The sequence below is a fragment of the Motacilla alba genome, chromosome 1A (genome assembly GCF_015832195.1).
Source record: "Motacilla alba alba isolate MOTALB_02 chromosome 1A, Motacilla_alba_V1.0_pri, whole genome shotgun sequence".
NCBI lineage: Eukaryota > Metazoa > Chordata > Aves > Passeriformes > Motacillidae > Motacilla > Motacilla alba.
This window is the reverse complement of record NC_052031.1, coordinates 56,964,815-56,985,169: the sequence shown is the minus strand read 5'-3', so window position 1 is coordinate 56,985,169 and position 20,355 is coordinate 56,964,815. Positions and strand designations below refer to the sequence as shown.

General features: G+C 42.3%; 1 protein-coding gene across 7 annotated transcripts in view; it reads right to left on the bottom strand.

Moving 5' to 3' along the window:
• Positions 1-20,355, bottom strand: part of ITPR2 (inositol 1,4,5-trisphosphate receptor type 2) — a 243,926-nt gene that overhangs the window by 211,132 nt on the left and 12,439 nt on the right. For 6 of the 7 annotated variants that reach the window (XM_038154646.1, XM_038154647.1, XM_038154648.1 and 3 more), the window contains exon 2: positions 3,713-3,783. The exons of the other annotated variant lie outside the window; for it this stretch is intronic. In XM_038154646.1, the coding sequence (XP_038010574.1) occupies positions 3,713-3,783 (71 nt within the window). The remainder of the gene's footprint in view (positions 1-3,712; positions 3,784-20,355) is intronic. 7 annotated transcript variants of the gene reach the window in all.

Genomic DNA, 20,355 nt, shown 5'->3' with positions numbered 1-20,355 from the left:
TCAGTGCTTTGGATCTCACCAGCTTCAGCTGGAATTAAGACATGAAGCACCTGGTTTGATGAGTCCCTTCAATGCAACACAGTGAATGTTCTGTGGGGTTTTTTCACCAGGCTTCAGAAAACACGTGTGGGACCAAATTCCATGCTCCTCTGCACTGATGCAAATCTTGATGTTCACCCTGGTGAACACAGAGCCACTCCAGGTTCATCCCAGTGTGACTGAGGGAGGAATGGGGAAGCACAGCTTCTTCATATGGACACAAAATGAGAAGCAACCACATCTTTCCTTAGCTTAACAATGCTCCACACTGCAGGACATTCTGAAACAACCAGAATAGCAACCACCCACTCAAAAAACAAAAAGAAAGTGAACACAGAGCAAAAATGAAACTGCTATTTTGAGATACCTCTTCACATAGGCTTTCAGTTCAGGCCAACACCTCAGTACCTTGAGTTGATCTCTGAGTGAACCATGTAAGGGAGATACAAATCAAAACCACAATCTTTCTTTTTTGTCCCTCCCACTGGGGAAAGGGTTGATAAAATATTAACAAAAAAGAGCAAACACAGTCCTCTCTGATATTAATTTTCAGAGTCAGTCCTTGAAATCTAAACATCTTGTTAGAAACTTGTTTTTCTCATACTTCTTTGACTCCCAGGTCGAGCTCTAACCTCAAATCAACGCCAGTTCAGCTATCAGAGATAAAAACATTGTAAACCATACAGACAGCAGTTCCTATTAGTGAAGAGGCCCTACTCATCCTGCTCTTAGATGTTATTTTCAGTTGCTTATGTCTAATCATACAATTAATCATTCATGCCTAAGTCTTCCTTTCATGTTAAGAACCTACTTAAAGCAGTTTTTGTTTGGTTTGTTAACTTTGCTGCTTTAATTGAAAGCTATTTCCCAGAAGATTCTTAGGGAGAAAAACATGGATTTTGCTTAGATTCTTTATTACAAGAACAATATTTAGAAACTCTTTTGCCTTAGGGCTCTGAGCAGAGCTAAGAAATTTAGCAGAGATGTGCTTTTGGTTGCTCTCATGGTAGACACCTCTGTGGTTCAAGGCACTTTTTAAAACTCAATTAGACAGCGAGTTTCTGCTGGGCTCTCAGCAAAGCTCCTGCTATTCTCACACTTAGAATTTGACTTAAAGGATGAAGGAGAAAACATCCAAATGATAGGTTTATCTTTCCTGCAGCCATCCTCCTGAACACACACATTGCTTATGGATACTTGAAGCTGATATGATATCCAATGCCCCTTACAGTAAAGCCATGCCTTTATAGACAGGTGGGTTGCATAAATTAATGTGGCAATTACTTTTTCACTAATTTAGTTTCTCCTTCCTACAGGTGTTAGAGACCTTACAGCACCTTCCAGTACCTTCAGGGGGCTTACAAGAAAGCTGTATGGAGGACTTCTTTTAAAAGGGCATGGAGTGACAGGACAAGGGGGAATGGTTTCAAACTGAAAAAGGGTAGATTCAGATTGGACATAAGGAAGAAATTGTGCCCTGTGAGGGTGGTGAGGCCCTGGCACAGGTTGCCCAGAGAAGCGGTGGCTGCCCCATCCCTGGAAGTGCCGAAGGCCAGGCTGGATGGTGCTCTGAACAGCCTGGGATAGTGCAAGGTGTTCCTGCTCATGGCAGGAGGTTGGAATGAGATGGTCTTTTAAGGTCCCTTCCAATCCAAATCATTCTGCATTGCAGCTCATCCAAATATGCACGCTACCACCATGCCAGCAGTCCCAAAATTAAGCTATGGAGCACTATAAAGAAGAGAGAGCTAATGAGTGACTGGAAGAAAGATTGCAAAAGGAGCTAAGCAGTAGCAGGGAGGAGGAAAGTAGCTACTAAAAAGTTTTGGGGCAGGGAGGGAGAGGGAAAAGAGGGAATCCCTAAAAAGAGAAGGATCCGAGTTAGAGGAAATGAAATGTTTGATGGTGTGGAGAAGTGGGAGCAGAGGCAACTGGAGATAAATGGATGCGTTATGCAAGCAACAGATAGAGATCACAATAAGGGACAGAGCCAAAACTGTCCACAACTAATGGACAGAAGCTGGGATGTAACTCAAGAGAAAGGACCTTGGTTTCCCAGGAGCAGAAAACAGCTGTGCATTTGTCAGTGTCCCATCCCCCTCTGACATCTGCTCCACATGTGCTGCCACCAGTGATGGCAAATTATTAATGCTGGGAGCTCAATCAGCTTCCACCATGCCTCAAAGTGCCCAAATCATCAACAGAGAAACTTATCCACTTTTTCTTTCTCGGCCTTTTGAAGTTAGAAATGAACAACAGAGAGCTGCAAGAAAAGAAGTCTAATGCACTGAAGTTATAAAATCCAGCCCTCAAACACTAGACAGTGAAAAAATTTTGGTTGTCTTTTTAAGCTCTGTTGAGATCCTTAGTTGTAGGCATTTCAGTGTATTTAATTATCTTATCACAAATCTTTCCCGGTGACCTTTGTCTCATCTAGAAACCTGGATATGCTCAACTTTAGAAACACATCAGGGTAGTCTAGTGACAGAAATATCACCCAAAGAATCCCCACCTGATATTTTGTGCAACCTGGAAACTGCGAGTCACTTTCAGGCAGTGAGGGGGCAAAATCACAGTTATGCAGCCTGAAAGCCACATTGGATGCTACCCTCAGCTCTGCTTTAAAGTTATTCAGTCACACCTGCAGCTGAAATTTATTACTTTTTGTTAGTTTCTAAGTATGCATCCTGACTTTCTTGGTTTCCAGTATCTGCCAGTGTGCTGAATACTCACAGCTGGAACTGGAACCCACTGCTGATGTTTCCTGAATATATAATGGAAAAAATTCTTGAACTCTCTGGGAAAGCAGAACTTCACTCTCCCAATGTTTTAAATGCTTTATTTTTTGCAATAGTAGCATATACATAAGCACTGCAAATTAAATACTAATGTTAAGCATGTCAGTGGAACCCCTGACAATCATGGAATGGTTTGGGTGGAAGGGACCTTAAAGATCATTGAAGATAGATACAAACAGCCATGAAACACATTTCCCTAGCTCTAAATCAGGCAAGTCATACTCTTCATCTCAGAACTGGTGCGAATCCAAGCCCTTTTAAGCCAAAAGAGTCCTGGATCAGGTTAGTATGGCTCTGCTCTGGCACAGCTATGAGTACTTTTTTAGCAGTCAAGAAGTAAAAAACTTCATGTTGTCAGCACTCTGTTATTTTTTTCAAATAAGCAAAACAGAATTATCCAAATCTACAAGGTCAAGTTGAAAAAAAAATCAGATACAGTTTTAAGCAAAAGCAAAACAAAAAGCTGACAAAATATTTGGGGGTACTCCTTAAAATGGTATCTTATCTTGAAAAGAAAATAAACAATACATCAGCTCAAGTAGCTTTGGACCTCACAAGTTTCTTTTCTATTTACAGTGACAGCAGGGCTGGAGCAAAGAGCTTGTCACAGAGCAGGGGATCAGCGTTCAATGTGCAGAACAGAGCAAGTAACTCTTGGACTACATGAAAATTCAGCCCCTTCCCCTGTATTTTCCACCTGTTTCTTGTGCCTTTGCAAATTTTGTAATTCATTCTCAAAATCTGCCATTCATGTTCCAGTTTGAAACTTCATCCCTGTGTCCACAAACCCTCTGGAAAGTCACATGATAAAAGCACCCAAGGAGGTAGAACAGCATCAGTTGGTCACTAAAGAGAAATGATCCCCATTTACTGACCTCGGAACTTCTTTGGAGGATTAGCAAGATCACCTGCCTCTGGCTGGACCACACACCGGTCATCCACTAACCTAGAAAAACAAAAGTTACCACACTCACTAAAACATGCCATCAATGTTTATAAATGCACAGACACGCCTGCCACACCACAGATTCAAAAGCTTCCACATTTCTCCAGTGTAATACAAAACATACCTTAGAAACTCTGTTATTCAGTTACTAGGCATAACCAAGAAAGTCCATGTTTTCCTTCCAGAGAGGGATTTCTTCTACAGCACTAAATTATGGTCTGTGTTTCATATCCCACTTCATTTAAACCCAGTTAAAATCCCTTTGGTCAGACCAAATACATTGATGTTCCATGTAAAATTTATGTTTTCCTTCATCAGAGCCATTAACCCTCAATCAGAAAGTTTGTTTCTCTGCAGCTGTCAGATTTTCTTCTTCACCATTTCCCATATTTTTCCTCTGAGGAGGCATGTGGAATTAAGGTTCAGCTTGGATCAAAACTCCCAAGACCACATTTTCTTGCACTAAAATCAATAGGCATTTCTTTAACCCACAGCAGAAAATCTAGATGACAAATCTAATATATTTCTTGTAATATTTTAGAAGTTAAATAAACAATAAAATTTAAAATATGAATTGTTAAGCTTATCTCAATTTTCTAGACATAAATTCAGCTTCCTTTCAGAAAGCATCTTGTAAATAATTTGCCCATTTCAAACAATTATTCAGGAAAATCATGTTTAAAGGCACTGCCACTGCTCTGCCACTTCACAGCAACGTTCTTAGCAGCACTTTTGTTGGAAATTGAAATAAAAAGCACAAATTGGCTTGAGCCAAGTTACACAAGAGACGCATTCAGCTTTCACTCAAGTTGGTGAAGGCTTTGCCTCCAGCCATGAGCACAGCGAGGCCAATCTCCCAGCACATCCATGAGTTTTCTACCTCTAGCAAGATGACAAAGTCTCCACTGTAGCTGCAGCTCCCAGAAGCAAAAAATGACAAAGAATTTTGGAAGTCAGCAGTCCCAATCTCATAACAGACTTAGATGCAAACATGTGGTGTCAGTGAGGAAGGGGAATTGAAGAAACAGCTTCAGGAGCAAGTAGAGGGCCTTAGGGAGTGGTAATCTTCATAGTCTAGGTTAGGCCAGGCTTAAAAAGAAGAGTGAGGTTTGGAAAGAAGGATTCCAGAAGAGTCTTACAGGCATCCTGCATTCTGTCCATGTTCTAATAGGCCAAAGCTTCCTGTAAACAGCACCTACAACCTGGAGTCACTGAGAGCTGACTGGAAAGGAATACCTTAAACAGAAGCTTTACCAAAGGATTTTAATGCCAAGGAGTAATTCTCACTCTGAACAAAATCTCTAGAAGTTTTTTAAGGAGGAACCCATAAGATTTGATTTTAAGCACTGTCAGGATGGAGGCATATTGAAAAGTCAACCATAACTCACCAGGAATCTCCTGTATTCCTTGGTGACAACTTGTGCACCTTCATGACAACCACAACTGTGGATGAAACGTAAAACTTTCACCATGGCATATAACTGTAGCAAAAGCCAGACAGAAAACAAGGTGTAGGTGCTGAGCAAAACAAGTGAGATCCTGCACATTCTCCGAGTCAGCCAGCTGCAGTGCTCAAACACACTGGCCTTGCAGAGAACAGACATTCAACAATTAATACCAATCACTTGCTGTTCACCATTCTCTAAAGACACAAAGATAAGGACCATAAATGAGTTTGGCAGCATTCAGGAACCAAAGACATCAGAGAAGACAAGGGAAAAAGGAGCTGGTGCCACTCCCATTCTACGGACACAAAATCAGAGCACAGAAAGGTTGATTGACATGTGCCAGGGCAGTGGCATGACAGAGCAGGAACATTACCTCCTAAGCCCTTGCTCAGCAGCCCAGCTTGTCGCATCTTTGTTTCTTATAACACAGGACAAAAAACTGAGGAAAGTATTGCTCTGTTTATTTAGCAGTTACTAAATTAACAATTTAATCCCCAGCATTTCCAATGTAATGCCATTCATCCTGTACTCCAGCTGCATGACCTTCAGGGAGGCTAACAGTTCCTTGTTTACTCTGGAAATGCTTGTTACAGTACTGTAGGGAGAGCTGAGCTGCGCATTGCATATGATGCAAGACTTTAGCCCGCTCTGTGGAGGGGAACAGAAGAGGCTGTTCAAACACAGACCACTTCCTCTGACACACAATTCAAAATATTCAAATCCCACTTTTATAGCGACCCAAAAGCAGCTGCTGCTTTGTTACTGACACCTGCGAGGTGGCTATGTTAAACAAGAAGCAATTCAAAACCTTTGTAACCTGCTAACAAATCCATTTGAGACGAGTGAAACCAAAAAACAGGCTTGGCTGCAAAAGGTCCTGGGCACCTGCAGTGATTGTCAGACCACACCACAGCAGGCTTTAAGATCACTTGCTGGTAGGTTTGACTAGGAGGCCAAAGTGCACCAGACCAGGCTTTTCAGATAAAGACAGAATTTATTGTATTATATTTACTGTATTATACCATAAAATGTGAAGCTATGTAAACAGTGATCCAAATAATGGTGCAAATATTCAAATCACTTAATCATGGTACTATCAGAGAAGCTTTAACAAACGTCAAGGGGTTTAATTCCTCAGCTGGACCACAGACAATACTGCTTTGTGCTCTCTGCTGTCATTCAGCACCTGGCACATACAACACAACTGCATCTCAGTTTTCCATATGTTGGCAGCACATAAATGACCAAGGAGATCCCTGCACATGTATGAAATGATCTCTAGCTGAGCTAGTTCTCCTCTGAACACAATAAATACCTAGGGTTTGCACAATCCCTCCAAGTAACTGTTGTAATTAAGCTGTACAGTTCATTGGTAGTGCCTAAGATAAATCATCAGGAAAGTCAAAACAGTAGTTACACCCCTGGACTTTACGCATGGCCCTTTGTATTCAGTAATTGCAGAATTAGGGGCCGAAGACAACAATGCTCATGGGATTGCTTGCCACAGATGCCTAGTCATTCTCCCACTGAAGCCAGTGGAAGTTTTTCCATTCACTGCAGGGCAAGCAAGGGCAGTTCCTCATCATTGTGCCACAGGCAGCCAGTCTCACAGACCAGCAGGTGTTTAAGCCATTAAGGCCTCACAGTGTACAGAAATGTACACAGTGATAGTGTACAAAGGTTCATTAAACAAGAGTTGGAGCTACCTAAAGCAATGCCTAGGAGATAAGGTGTGCTTCTCCACAGAGGCGGGGGGGAGGGGGGGGGGGGGAATAAAGGCCGTTGCAACTCTCCACTATCATCACAAAATCATCCAGGATGGGTCAGGGTGGAAGAAGCCAGAGTGGGGCAGCTGGTCCCACCTCCCTGCTCCAAAAGGTCCACCCCACAGCACAGGGCACAGGATTGTGCCCAGGCAGCTCTGGACTATCTCCAGTGAGGAGACACCACACCCTCTTTGGACAATCTGTTCAGTGCTTGGTCACTGCACAGGAAGAAAGTTCTGCCTCAAGTCAAGTGGTCAAAGCATGACCATGTAGAGTTCTGCACCTCTCTTCCTCTCGTCTCATTCTCCCCCGTCATCTGGTGGAGTTGAAGCTGCCTCTTCTCTGCTGAAATGGGAGGAAGGACACAGGGGTGGGAAGAGCAGGACTGAGCAACAGCAGTATAACTGATAAGCAAAGTATGTTAGCGGAAAAGTCTAATGGTGCCTGGGTTCATAGATAGGAATCATATATGTTCCATAAGTCTTTGTGTCCTGCAAGCTCCCCTGATTACTCCCCTGATTACCTAACACAGGCTAAAGGTAAATACACAAAAGGTTTCTAGGAACTTGCAGATGTAGTGCAAGAGTCAAGGAATAGTTGTACAGCTGTAATCCTAGAAGGACTGTTCCCAGTGATGAGTTATTTTAGATTTACTACTGAGATACAGTTACATTCTCAAAGAACACCAATGTAAGAAAACAATAGGAAAGGAATTATGGTGGGTTTCATGAATTTAGGTCTCTTTCATAACATAAAATGCTTTTTAGATTGTCAAAGAAAGCAGCCACATAATATCATTTATCTTAGCTTTATACCTTGAGTTTCAAAAATACCACCCTGAAATGTGTTTTGCCTCTTCCTACCAACAGAGATTTCCACCCAATAATCACAGCCAGTATTATTAAGTACAACAATACCTGAATAAACACATGAGCACACAGACTCTACCATAGATGGAACTGCACGTGTGTGTGTGTGTGTGTGTGCAACTTGTTTAAAAATACAAGACCCAGCTGCTGATGTCTATTACACATTTGGTACTATTTATACATCTATGGAGTGTTTTACTCCTCAAAAAGCTGAATAAACTAAGCTAGAGGTGGTGTCTTCAATGCAAGACACTCACATTGCTCAGCTTTAATTCTCTTAATGGTATCATAATTTCACTGCCTTTTTGAGCAGCACAAGGCCTGGGCAGCAGCTGGAAGAGGGGCAAAGTTGGTAACAGCAAGAGAAGCTGGACATGTTAGTTGCCAGTGGAGCCCAGCAACATATTTGTTCACAAACAATGCTGAGGTTCCATCCCAAAACCACAATAACCTCAATATCCCCTCATGAACAAAGGAGCGGCCCACAGAGCCTCCCTCACTTTGCTCCTCAGATTTCCCTTCACACAACCTCCTCCACAGAAATGTTCCTACAGAGCACCTGCCACCCAGGACACTTCTTTCCTCCCACACTGCAGCACAAAGCCTCTCCCGTGCTCCACACATCCCACAACCACTCCAGAAGAGAGGTACAAGTCATGCACCAAGAAACCAACCAATAACGAACAATAGCTGATTAAAATTTTGCTGCCCTGGAAATCAAACATCAAATACTTAAGTGCCAAAACAATCAGATCCACCCAGTTCTTCTCCAAGTCCACCCACTTTTCATTTCATTGAGCCTCTTATCAGGCATCTAGGTCAGCCCACTTCTTGTGTGCTTCAAGTGGTCTCCTGCCAAAAATCTACAGTCATCCTACCTCACCCTTCCCAAAATGTGAGTTCATACTCCTTTCTGACTACCAGTCCTGCTTCAAATGATTTACAGCTCTATGATTAGCTACCCTGTATGAAATGTGTCCTTTTTCCTGTCTCTTTCCTACGCCAAATTTTTCACCATCACCTTTTACATATTTTTGGGTCCTCTACATTAATCCCAGCTCAAGCAGAAAATAAAAAGGCTCTTCCTTGCACTTACAGAAGGGCTATTAAGCCTCTGTACAACTTAGGAAAATTCCATGCTAAAAAGCTCTTTCGAAATGGGAGGACAGCAGAACACAATATTTTAAAAACTTCACTGCATACCAGTGAGGTACAGCAGCTCAGAGACAAGAAAGTCTGGCTCCTGCCTGCCTCAAACCTTAGGAACTTTATACTTTCCTTCCTGAACAAATTTTAATTGCCACAAACACAAAGCATAAAAAAGGCTGAAAGGAGCTGTTTAATAAATACCCTTACGCTGGGAAAGCAAAATTCTATGCATCTAAAACATTCCAAACTCCTGAAGGCGTCTAAAACCTTCAGACAAACTTCACCATGAACAACCTTCAGTGGAAACCAAGATGTGGATGCAGTTTATCTGAGCTACACAGAGCAGGAACAGTTCACCATTCCCACCATCCTGAAAATACTTGTGTGGGTTACTTTGTATTAGCAAATAGTATGGAGACACAAGGGCAGAAAGCACAATCCCAAGCACACACTGGGAAACAAAACCACCACCATACAAGCAGGCAGCTCCACATTTGCACTAATAACTGCACAAATAATTAGCCCTAAAGTTTTTCCCCTTATCTGATGGTGCATTCATATATTCTTGTAACTGTACCTGCAGGCTTGCATGTCAAGGAGGAGGGAGTAAAAGCAGAAGTTTTTCTGCTCAATTAACTAATCCAGCTATAAATCCTAAACGTCATTCTGTTATTCTATTGTATTGTGTTATATCCAATCATGCTTTTAGATTGCAAAAGCTTCTGTTCAGTAGAACTTGCTTATCCCTTTTTTTTGCTATATTTACATTTAAAACATTGTGCAATTTCCATTAAAAGAACAGAGCTAAAATAAATTATTACTAAGGAATAAACTGTTATTTGGAAGTTGCAGAGAAAGGGAGAAAGCATGATTCTTGAATTTTAGTCTCAGTTTTGCAATTTTCTTGGCCTGCGTAACAGGTAAGCCATTCATGCACCAAGAAAATGGTACAGAGCTTCGCTCGGACATACTGATTTTTGCCAAGCAAATGAACATTTGCACAGTATTTCAAGATACTCACATCGATACAACATACATCAAGTCATTCTCAGTGCTGCCAAGCACACTTATGCTCGGCTGCCAAAAGGGGACCGGGAATTGGTCACAGTCACAAGGCTGAGAGAGCTCAAAAAGCGTTTGGACAATGCTCTCAGGCACAGGGTGTGATTCTTGAGGCTGTGCTGTGAAAGGCTAGGAGTTGGACTCAATAATCCTTGTGGGTCCTTCCAGGTCAGGATATTCTGTGATTCCATGGGGAACCGGCAATGGGAGGAGGTATGCCAGCCTATCCACCCAGCTCCCTCCCCAGGCACACCCAGTCCTGCTATACTTCTCTACAACACTGGTGCTCTGCTCCCAGGCAGGTTTTGGCTTCAGCCTGTCTCAGTGCCTTTGATAAAAAAATTACATTCCCATAAACCCAAGGAAATGGTTGATTTCTTCCTTTGTTTCGTTTCTATTTTTTTTTTTTAATATGAAAAGTTACAGTCTATCATACAAGGATGTTACGACAGCCTAAAGGCATTTAATTGGAAAACCCTTCCACAGGCAAACTCTCTTTAGGGTGAAATTTGTATTAAAACTAAAAAAAAAAAAAAAAAAAAAAAAAAAAAAAAAAAAAAAAATTATAAAATGAGTATTTAGCCTTCAGAAAGCTTTCCTTTCTTTAGTGGCTTGCAGGACACAGACCCAATAATAATGCACATCACCAGGAGGACTGGACAATTTTTCCACTACTAACATTTTCCTTTTAGTGAAATCTTGGCTTCTTTGAACGGACAAAATTTCCACTGATGTCTCCGAGGCCAGGATTTCATCCCCATCATCCCAGCTTCCCAGAACTGCACTGAGGGGATGAAGTTAAAGAAGCAGCAGTGTCAGCACCTCACACAGAGGGTCATTCATCAAAGATTTAATTGCAGTCTAATCTCTGCAGCATTTCCACTTAATCCAGCTAACTACATATAGAATGCAAACTCTGTAACAATCCCAGGATTTGGCCCAAACTTAGATGTAAATCAAGATTACACACATGACTTTAACTCTCCTTGCTCACACCTTACTATCACCCATAACAGATCTGCAACTCAGCTGTCTCAATGTAAGAAAGCACAGATAAAGTAGAATTACTAGGTATATCAACCTAAATCACACTTGAAACACTGACACTGGGATCACTCTAAACTAAAAATTAGGGCATCAGAGGCAACCCTGCATCTTTATGTGAATTTTATGCATGTAGCTGTCTAACTGGCCCCTATCAGACTGAGCAATCTTATTAATTTCTTATATCTCTCTTAAATTTCCATCGTACACAGTGACTTCAGAAAAGAGATCCTAGTAACAGCATCACTGCTCCCAAAACCAAGCAAAACTCATTGAAGAGTTACCTGTTCAGCCATAGATAACAAAGCTAAGCCAGCGGCATAGGGAAAATAATCCAAATCAGAAGAATTTGAGAGTTTTTTCTCATCTTTGCACATATTTGTGAATGGCCACTTGAAAGGAATGCTTTGAAGAACTATGTGCTAATAAAAGGAGTCAGAAAGGCTGGATGCTTCACTGCTAAGAGCACTTAATGAAAATGGAGAGATTTATCCAGAAAAACACTGTTGAGAGAAATGCCAATATCTGTCCAGTGATCAAAAAGTGACTTCATCCCCGTAATGAAGGCAGTCACACCTACCCATCAAAAGGGCAACACTTACTGTAGAAAGGAAACATAAGCAAAGGAAGAAAATTAGGAAACTGTGCTGAAATAGCACAATGTAAATATATTGGTGTTTAAGCAGACAAACCAGCCTCAGATGCTACTGTAAGGCCTATAATGAACCTCAGCATCTGGAATGACAACATATATGTAGGCAAACAAATGCATTCCAAAATATATACATAGACAAATATACATGAAAAAACTACCAATCCTGCAAACACAGGTAGGAATGTAACTCCTGGAAAATGATCCAAGTTCTTTCTCCATTTTGTAACGCAAACAGCAAAAATCCAGCAGACCAACCTATGTCACTCTGTGTAAAAATGTGAGCAGAAAACATCACTCAACTGAAGTGCTGACACTTCACACACTCTGCGGTGCTTATTTTACACAGGAGAGGCAAATTTTACATGCCTTATTTTTTGCTTAAGTAAAAAAAAACCACTAATTTTTTCAGACAATACAGATAACAAAACCCTCCGCGTTACAAACACTGTTATATGTCAGGGTACCAAACAAAGAAGGCTCACCTCATTTCAGAGGCCAACAATAGGGACAAGTCCTAAACTAGTGTGAACACATATAATTCCACTGAAACTAGTCAAACAGCCCTTTTCTGCAGCAATTCAGGACCTGATCCAGTGCTTGTTATACCCCTCCTTTAGTGCACATTCCTTCAGCAGCCACAGAAACTGTCCAAGCACACTCATACAACAGACCCTGAGCTCCCCCAGCCACAGCCCCTTTCCATGAGATGTGCAATATCCTGGCACTGGGTGCAAACCTGGGCTTTACACTGGGAACATGAACCTTTCCTGACCATCCCCGTGCTCTGGAATTACAGTGCTGCCTGGTTTTACCCTCAGATAAAAGGGAGCAGCTCTCAGGTTGAACAGCATAACCACCAACAAGCTTGTAGCCAGCACACAATCCCAAAATCCTGCTGCTGGTTTCAGCCTTTACTTCTGCCCCTGGGGACAATCACTTCGGCTGGCAGAAATTCCCTGAACGAGGTCTGCTCATCCTTTGATGTGTCCAGCTCTCACTGGTGGCAATGAGAATTGTGCACAGGAAATACCTCCACAACAACACATGCTCCAATTCTCTCAAAGGATTGTATGATTTTTATTTTCACTTTGCAACAATAAATGTTTACAAATTTTTGTAGCTTGCCCAGGTACTTTCGCATATTCTTTGCTCTTCTCTTTCTTCAGCAGCAAGTCAAAAAAAATATCTTCCCAAAAATAAAAAAACAGCTGAGAAATCACAGTGACTTTATTTACTTGTTTTAAAACTGAGAAGAGCCAGTTTGCTACGAGGATAGATCATTTTGGGAGCTGTTCCAGATTGTCTCAGAACTGCTTTCCCAGTTGCTGGGAGCTGCTCTGGGAGCCCTCTGCCACACCTACCCCCAACCTGTACGCACTCGCTTGAGCGAGTCCCATGTAGCAACACAGAGCAGAAACCTGGAGAGGAAATGCTTGGGAATGCTCCGGCCGCAGTGGAAGGAGCTGGGAAGTAGGAGAGTCACAAAACAGCAGCCACAAGCAGGGTGGCAAAACAGTCGCTTCTGTGCAAGTGGACAGGTGTGAGCCTGTTCTACTTGTGGGAACTTTTCATAACCATCACTTTAAAGCAGGAAAATGACATCACAAGCAGATTCACATCTCAAAACTGTTTCAGACCTTTCTCAAACCAACCACCAGGCAGGCTGGCATCTCCCACCAGGAGGCTACACTCACAACAGCCAATCTCACATGCCCAAGGACTCTCCCAGGCTCTGAGGCACAGAAAACGCCACATCTGCTCAGCAGAGCTCAGCATGCTAACCAGGGTGGCTGCGCACTCCAGGAGTTTCCAGAACCCCTCCAGGCCCATCGCTGCACAGGGTCTGGGGACAGCATAAGTGGCAAAAATCACCCCAGAAAACACAGCAGTACAGGCTATTGCATCCAGCACCCAGAGCACACAAGAGCAGGTGTTTATTTATTAATACAGGGGGTTTTTTTGCCCACCTGAGCTCTCAGTAATGACTCTGCTGAGCACCAAGGAGCTCTAACTCTCTGGCTGTACTGTCACCTGTCAGTCAGATCACCTTCTAAGGTGTGTCTTAACAACAAGCTCTGTTACAAAGAAATGAGTTTGGCCTTCTACCTTCAGGCCCTCCAGTTCGGCAGCATTCTTTTCAGCTGAAGGAAATGCTTCCAGGTCTCCTCACACAGCTTATCCTGACATTTTAACGGAGGAAAAACATCTGCAAATAATCACTTTCTACTGGGAAAACTGGAGTCTTTTATCACTTACATATATTTACTGAGAATTAACTGGCAGAGAAACAAAGAAATCAGGTATTCTAGAAAAGCCTGCACTTGGTGATACAATAAGTGGAACAATGATATCCACTTCATTTTTCCTTTTCAAGTGCATTCCTGCTGTACACACATACACTTATCAACACTCATGCTACAAATCCTACAGAATCCATGGGTTTTAAAGATGTAGACTGTGTTTGACCTGGGAAAAAGGAGCATGGAATGAAGGATCAGCATACTGATCCTTCTGGATCAGTATCAGCCACAATCAGGGCACACACAACACACCTTCTCCCTTCTGTGACAAAGTATATACCTCAGAAAGCAAAGGAAAACCAGCTCCAGGGTTACATCTAACCGAGCCGAAGCCAAACCAGGGTTACACCTCTTCAAGCCAAAGCAATCAACTCTAGAAGAACTGTAATGCTATAACAAATTTTATTCCAAACCATGTAATCTTTGGTATCTTTTCTACTGGTCTCCTTCCTGATGCTGCATTGAGAGATATTAAAAACCCCTCTACTTTCACTGGAAAAGAAAAGAGTGTGTGTTCCTTGCTGTCACCACTGCCCTGAAAAATGTGGAAAATGGCCTCCAGCTCTGACAGCTCAAAAACCAGAAGACCAAGAGAACAGATGCACACATGATTACTTTTTTTTAACCTCACCATTTTTCAAACCCCTCTCTTTTGTTTCTGGGGGATCTGACTCATAATTTTCAGAAGCAAACAGGAAGAACTGCAGACATCTCCAAGTGTTTCCTCTCTCCACCCTCCCACCCACCCCTCTTGTCTTTTACATAATTTCTGGAGACTTTGTTATTCCTTTTGCTATATTAGCAATTAAATAGCACTTCCCTACACCAGCTCCAGTGCATTGAGGTGCAAGAGACCCTCCTTTGCCCAGCTCCAAGGGAGAGGCATCCTTCATCCCCTTGACAGGACAAAGCAGGGCTTTCCCTGCCTGAAGAAGCCAGGCCTTGGGGGCTGGCAGGAGCCAGCTGTGGGAAATTCAGTCCTGCTCCCCACAGCAGAGTGGGGCCTGGAGCAGAGAAACAGGATGAAGAAGTGTTAGAAGGTAATGTGCGAGAAAGCCTTTTTACCTCATTCCATTTATTACAGCACTTCCTTTCATTGTATACATGGGAAAAAACAACATTTCCCCTTCTCCACTCACCAGCAGGACCTGTCAAAGCACCGGGCAAGCAGCTGCTTGGCAGGCTGGGCAGGAGGCATGGCAGAGGGACAGCCTTGGGACCAGCTCCTCTGCACGCAGAGCAGAGCCCTGGCTGAGCATATGGGGCTTTAGCTTGTCTTGAAAGAAGTTCTTGATGCCCTCAAACAACAGGGAGGTGGGGAAGGGCAGAATCCAAGGTGTGGGAAAGGCTGGCAATGAGACAGCACAGGGCTCCAAGGCACAAGTGAGGGGGACAGGAACAATATGAGAGATGACAGGAGAAAATAAATTACCTGGTTTGAAGATGACTATGCAGCTCCCACAAGGAACTGGAGCAAGGTCAGAAAGTGATAGGTAATGGACTAAGTAGTCACCATTCCTTACTCCTGCATAACCAACTCTCAACCAGGATGGTGGGGACCATGCAGAATTGCAATGGAAAACCACCTGTTTCCCTTTTTAGAGATCCACCTGTTTCCCTTTTTAGAGATGTCAGCTCTCTCAGGCCAGAGCAAACAAAGTAAATGGGATACATTTCAGCAGCTCTTCTCAGGAAGAGGGCATCGTGCTTTTCAAGGTGCTTTGTGTATTCCATCTCTTTGTGTCAGTGCAAGGTCGTAAATGCAATTACAGGCAAGCCTGAGATCCTGAGGTTTATTTCCATTATACCCCTGTTCCCATAGAGACTTTGTAGGAGCAACCGCTACTACACACTCTCCCTGCAAAGGGAACCTGGACACAAAAATAAGCATACCAAAGCTCACATCTAGTTTCAAGTTAAACTAATTGGTACAAACACCCCCCCATTAAAAAAGTTCTAATCTAACACGGTGCAATAATATTTAGCACAGTAAAACTATTCTAACCTTTTCCTTATCACTCCACAAAGCTCTCGGACACATTATCACAAGAGCTTAACCTGCTGCCTGGCACATTAAGATTAAAAACCTGCCCACTACCTCAGCTACTAGTTCCTATTCACTTGTGCATAGTAAATAATACTCCACAGCTATAAGCTGATCTGAAGAGATAGCAGAGCACCCCACCCAAAAATCAGCTCCATTTTTATCACCTCCCCAGATTTTATTACCTAATCAAAAAGCCAGTCGCCTATCACTGTGGTGCAGCTTTGCATACAGTTACACAGTTCCTTCTCCAAGTCAAACAGCACCACATTGTCTGGGATAATCTCATCCACTCACATAAACAATCAGTCTGCTATATTTTGATTAACACTTCCGTTTAAGAGGACATTGAGACGCTTCAGCCTAAGTAGAAGAAGGGCTGGCCTTCTGCTAAAACAGACATGCTTTTCCCAAGCTTCCTCCCTGACTGGAAATCCCAGTTGCCAGCCTTGCCCCAAACACCTCTCTGGAGCAGAATTCTCAACTATTTTCTTATTTGACAGATGGAAATAAAACAGAATACCTGATACTGCAGCATATGTCACAGTTGGGACAGCCACAATACAATACACAGAGTATTATCACATCATTTCAGAAGGCTTCAACTCATACAGAGTAACATGTCACTTCAAAAAGCTGCAAGCATCCACCCTTCTTGTTCTACAGCCCAACCTTTCATACCCCTCATCTTACATGCATGGCACCTGTGTGCCCTCTGTTCCCTTTGGTGATTGGTCAGTGCACCTGGGCACTCCATGTCTCATTGCCTTCAATGCTGTTCACCTGTCCTGCACAGCTGTAGCCCATTGGGGATACAGCCCCACAGACCCACTCCCAATTACCACAAAGAGTGTGCCTACAACCTAACACTCCTTTGAGTTACAAGACCCACAGATCACAACATTCAATAACAGAACTAAGTTGACCCAAATGTAGGCAAGAGCAAAAGTAAACATTAATCTGGGTCATTCATTTCACATTACAACCTTTCAGAGCCTGAGGGTCTCTAAGCAACAGTCAACCCTGTTAGCACAAATCCTCTACTAAATTGCTTAAGTATATGAGCTCATATTGCTTAGAAAGGGCTGAGAACCATTCACATAAACTGTTTTGATGGGGAGCAGTAATGTGAAGCAACTGATAAAAAACAGCTTGCAGAGTAAGTGTACATCCACAGCCTTGGTGGTTTGAAAAACTATTCACCAAGGCAAAAGACACAGTCATCTCTGACACCACAGTTCACTCACATATAAATTCTTGCATCGGTACAGTGCCCTAAATAAGACATCAGAAGTTAACTGCTCTCTTGTGATCCATTAAGATAGAAACAGATATTGCTTAAACCTAAATATTATAATATTTCTTAGAAAAACTGAAGCAGAGACAAGGCTTTATTCCACTGCATGTATATGCTGCTTGCTACTCTGGTTACTTAAAAGGACTACAAATTATTCCTGTACCTCACATGTGCTGTTCATCTGGCTGGACTACAGCTTTGTGTCAGCAATTATGTGAGCTGGAAGTGAGCTTGAGTCTTTGTTCTTTTTTCCTAACCTTTAATCTGAAAATGTTTTAGAACATGTTTTTGTTTATTTTAACCTTTCAAGTTTAATTTTTGTCATAGGAAAAGAGCACCAAAAATAACTATTTGTTTGTGCTTAAAGCCCTGTGTTTACACAACAGAAAAGATTGTCTCTAACTTGTCATCCTGAAATTAGAAAAAAGTATCACAGCACTTACCTCACCAAAGTTCTGCTAAGCTCCTGCCAATTAACTAAAGAAATCCTGTCATAGCTGTGGAGCAGACTTTCAATGGCATTTAAATCAGATATTCTGCTGACTTACTCTGGCAACAAAGTGGCCAGAAAACAGCTGACCAGCAAGTGCTCAGTTCTGTATCTACAAAGGATGGCACAAATATCCAACCTCCCCTCCTCTTAGCACGCTGTAGCCAAGGTGGAGGAAGTAAAATGAGACTACACTGTACTCCCTGTAATCCCTTCTAGGCAAGACCGATTTGAAAGCCACTGCTGCCACATTAGGGCTGATATGAATCAGAAACCCAGACACACACAGAATTTCATCTGGACATCTAGGTGCCAGTTTAAGGTGGGAAGAGCAGCCTCCAAAGAGAAAACCCCTCATCCCCAGACTAGGACCAAACCACATGGAAAGAGCTACCAATATTCACAATGCACAGGAAAATCCTCCTCCCTCTTGTCTTCAACTAGATTAAATAACCTACACCTCATTGCATTCACAAAAACTCAGTCCCATTTTATATGGAGAAGGACTGAGAACTCACTGAAGGTATTTAAGGTTGACCCTAGAAAACAGATCCATATTTCTTTTAGCTGCAAAAGTCAGGGAGAAAAAACCCGCACCACTTTTTTTAATACAAACAATAAGTGCCTTCAACAATCCTTAGAAAACAAGTACTCAGATTTGATCCCTCAAGCTACCAGTACATAAACACCACCAAAACCCAGCCAAAACAGAAATTCTGAAGCTCCTTCAATGGGTAACATCATCCACCAATAACAGATACCCACAACCAAGGTCTAGAGACCATTCTGACAGAATTTGAAGATACTTGAAGACATTTCATCACACAGACAAGCCTGTGAATGCAATATCTTCATTATCCTCAGAGGACCAAAGTGATTGAAAGGAAGAGCTGACAAGATATTTTCAGCCCTTTCAGGCTAAAGGGATAAAATTCCTTCTATGACATCTGCTAAACTGAGATACTAGATGAAAAGCAGCTATTGAAAAAAATGCTTTCACCTCAGCTTATTGGAAATCTTTACTCTTAATCTGGACATGAACTTGGTCTTCTTAGTCTATGCACTTGTCACTACAAGGGTTGACTATTTTAATGCATATTTCAACTACACAGGAAAAGGAGGCACAAAGGGCAACTGGGAGTGAATTCTCCTTGATTCATTATGTCTCATTCACATCCAGTCAATCCCTGGACTTCATAAACTCTCCTGTAAAATTCCATCCAAGAGATGTTCATGTTACCGAACAGGCTGGAACAAGCTTTTCCAGCCTAGTGTTTGATCTTCTACACAGTCCACATCACCCCAAAAGTTCTTAATGATGAAGGAATTTGTTTTATATTGAAATAAAATAACTTCTGGAGTATAATTCATATTCACATCCACTCCTGTTTTAAATTCCTCAAAAGTGGTGGGACACAGTGCCCTCATCTCCTTGAATCTATAAAATTCAAGAGTTGAAGGCAGAAGTCCGTAATGATCTTGTCTACCCACACCAGTCAGCCTGTGGGCACATTGAGATAAGGTGTCTTTTCTGAAAGCCTGCCATCTCAAAGACTTAGCAAAATACTTGGAATTCCAAATTCTCCTTTGATCCATAGATGGTTTACTCTTGTTTCTATATCTCCAAATGTCATTCAGCAAAGTTTCTCCTATCTGCAGATCCCTTTGGTGCCTGACTTCACAAGCACTGGGTGATTTTGTGAAATAAATCACAACTGTCTCAGTGGACAGTCATAACTACCAGCTCTCTGGCAGAAAAAAAACCCTCAGCTCCTCAGCCACACACTGCAGTGATGCCCCCACAAGACACTGGGTTCTCTCTCTCTTTTATCTGTCTTGCCTACGTCACATTTCCTGCACCATTTCCCACTTCCTGCTTACATGCCACCAAATCGTACATTTTGCAAATCAGCCATGACTCTTCCAGCACTCCCAGTTTCACCAGTTTCAAAGCCACTATACAATTTCTGAATGAATGTAACCAGCTGTGTACTACCTCATTTCCAAATTCCAAACTTGCCTGATGAGATCAGGAAGCCTTGATCTTGCCACTTTGAGGGGATGCTACGCTTTCAGATGATCGCAAGAGACCAAATGATCTGTGAAAGCTTTTGGCTGATCTGCAATCTGTTCCAGGAGCAATACATTCATCAGGTGCGTGATTCTGCAGCTTTTGCACCTTATTCAGAAGGTTTTGCAAATTATGAGAAGGAAAGAAAAAGTGATGCCTTTTTCAGCAGTCATTCCTCGCAATAGTTCCTTAATCTTCTGCCTAAGGCAATATCTGCAAAGAGTTCATTTGAGTGAGGCATCAAGGTGACCCTGTTGCTCCCAGATCTGTGAGCACCCATGAAAGCACAGCCCTATTAATTCCTATAGCAAAATGTGCCAGCTGCTCTCAAGATGCCTCAGCATAGTACTGGCCATGTACTTCTTCCTCAGATAAAA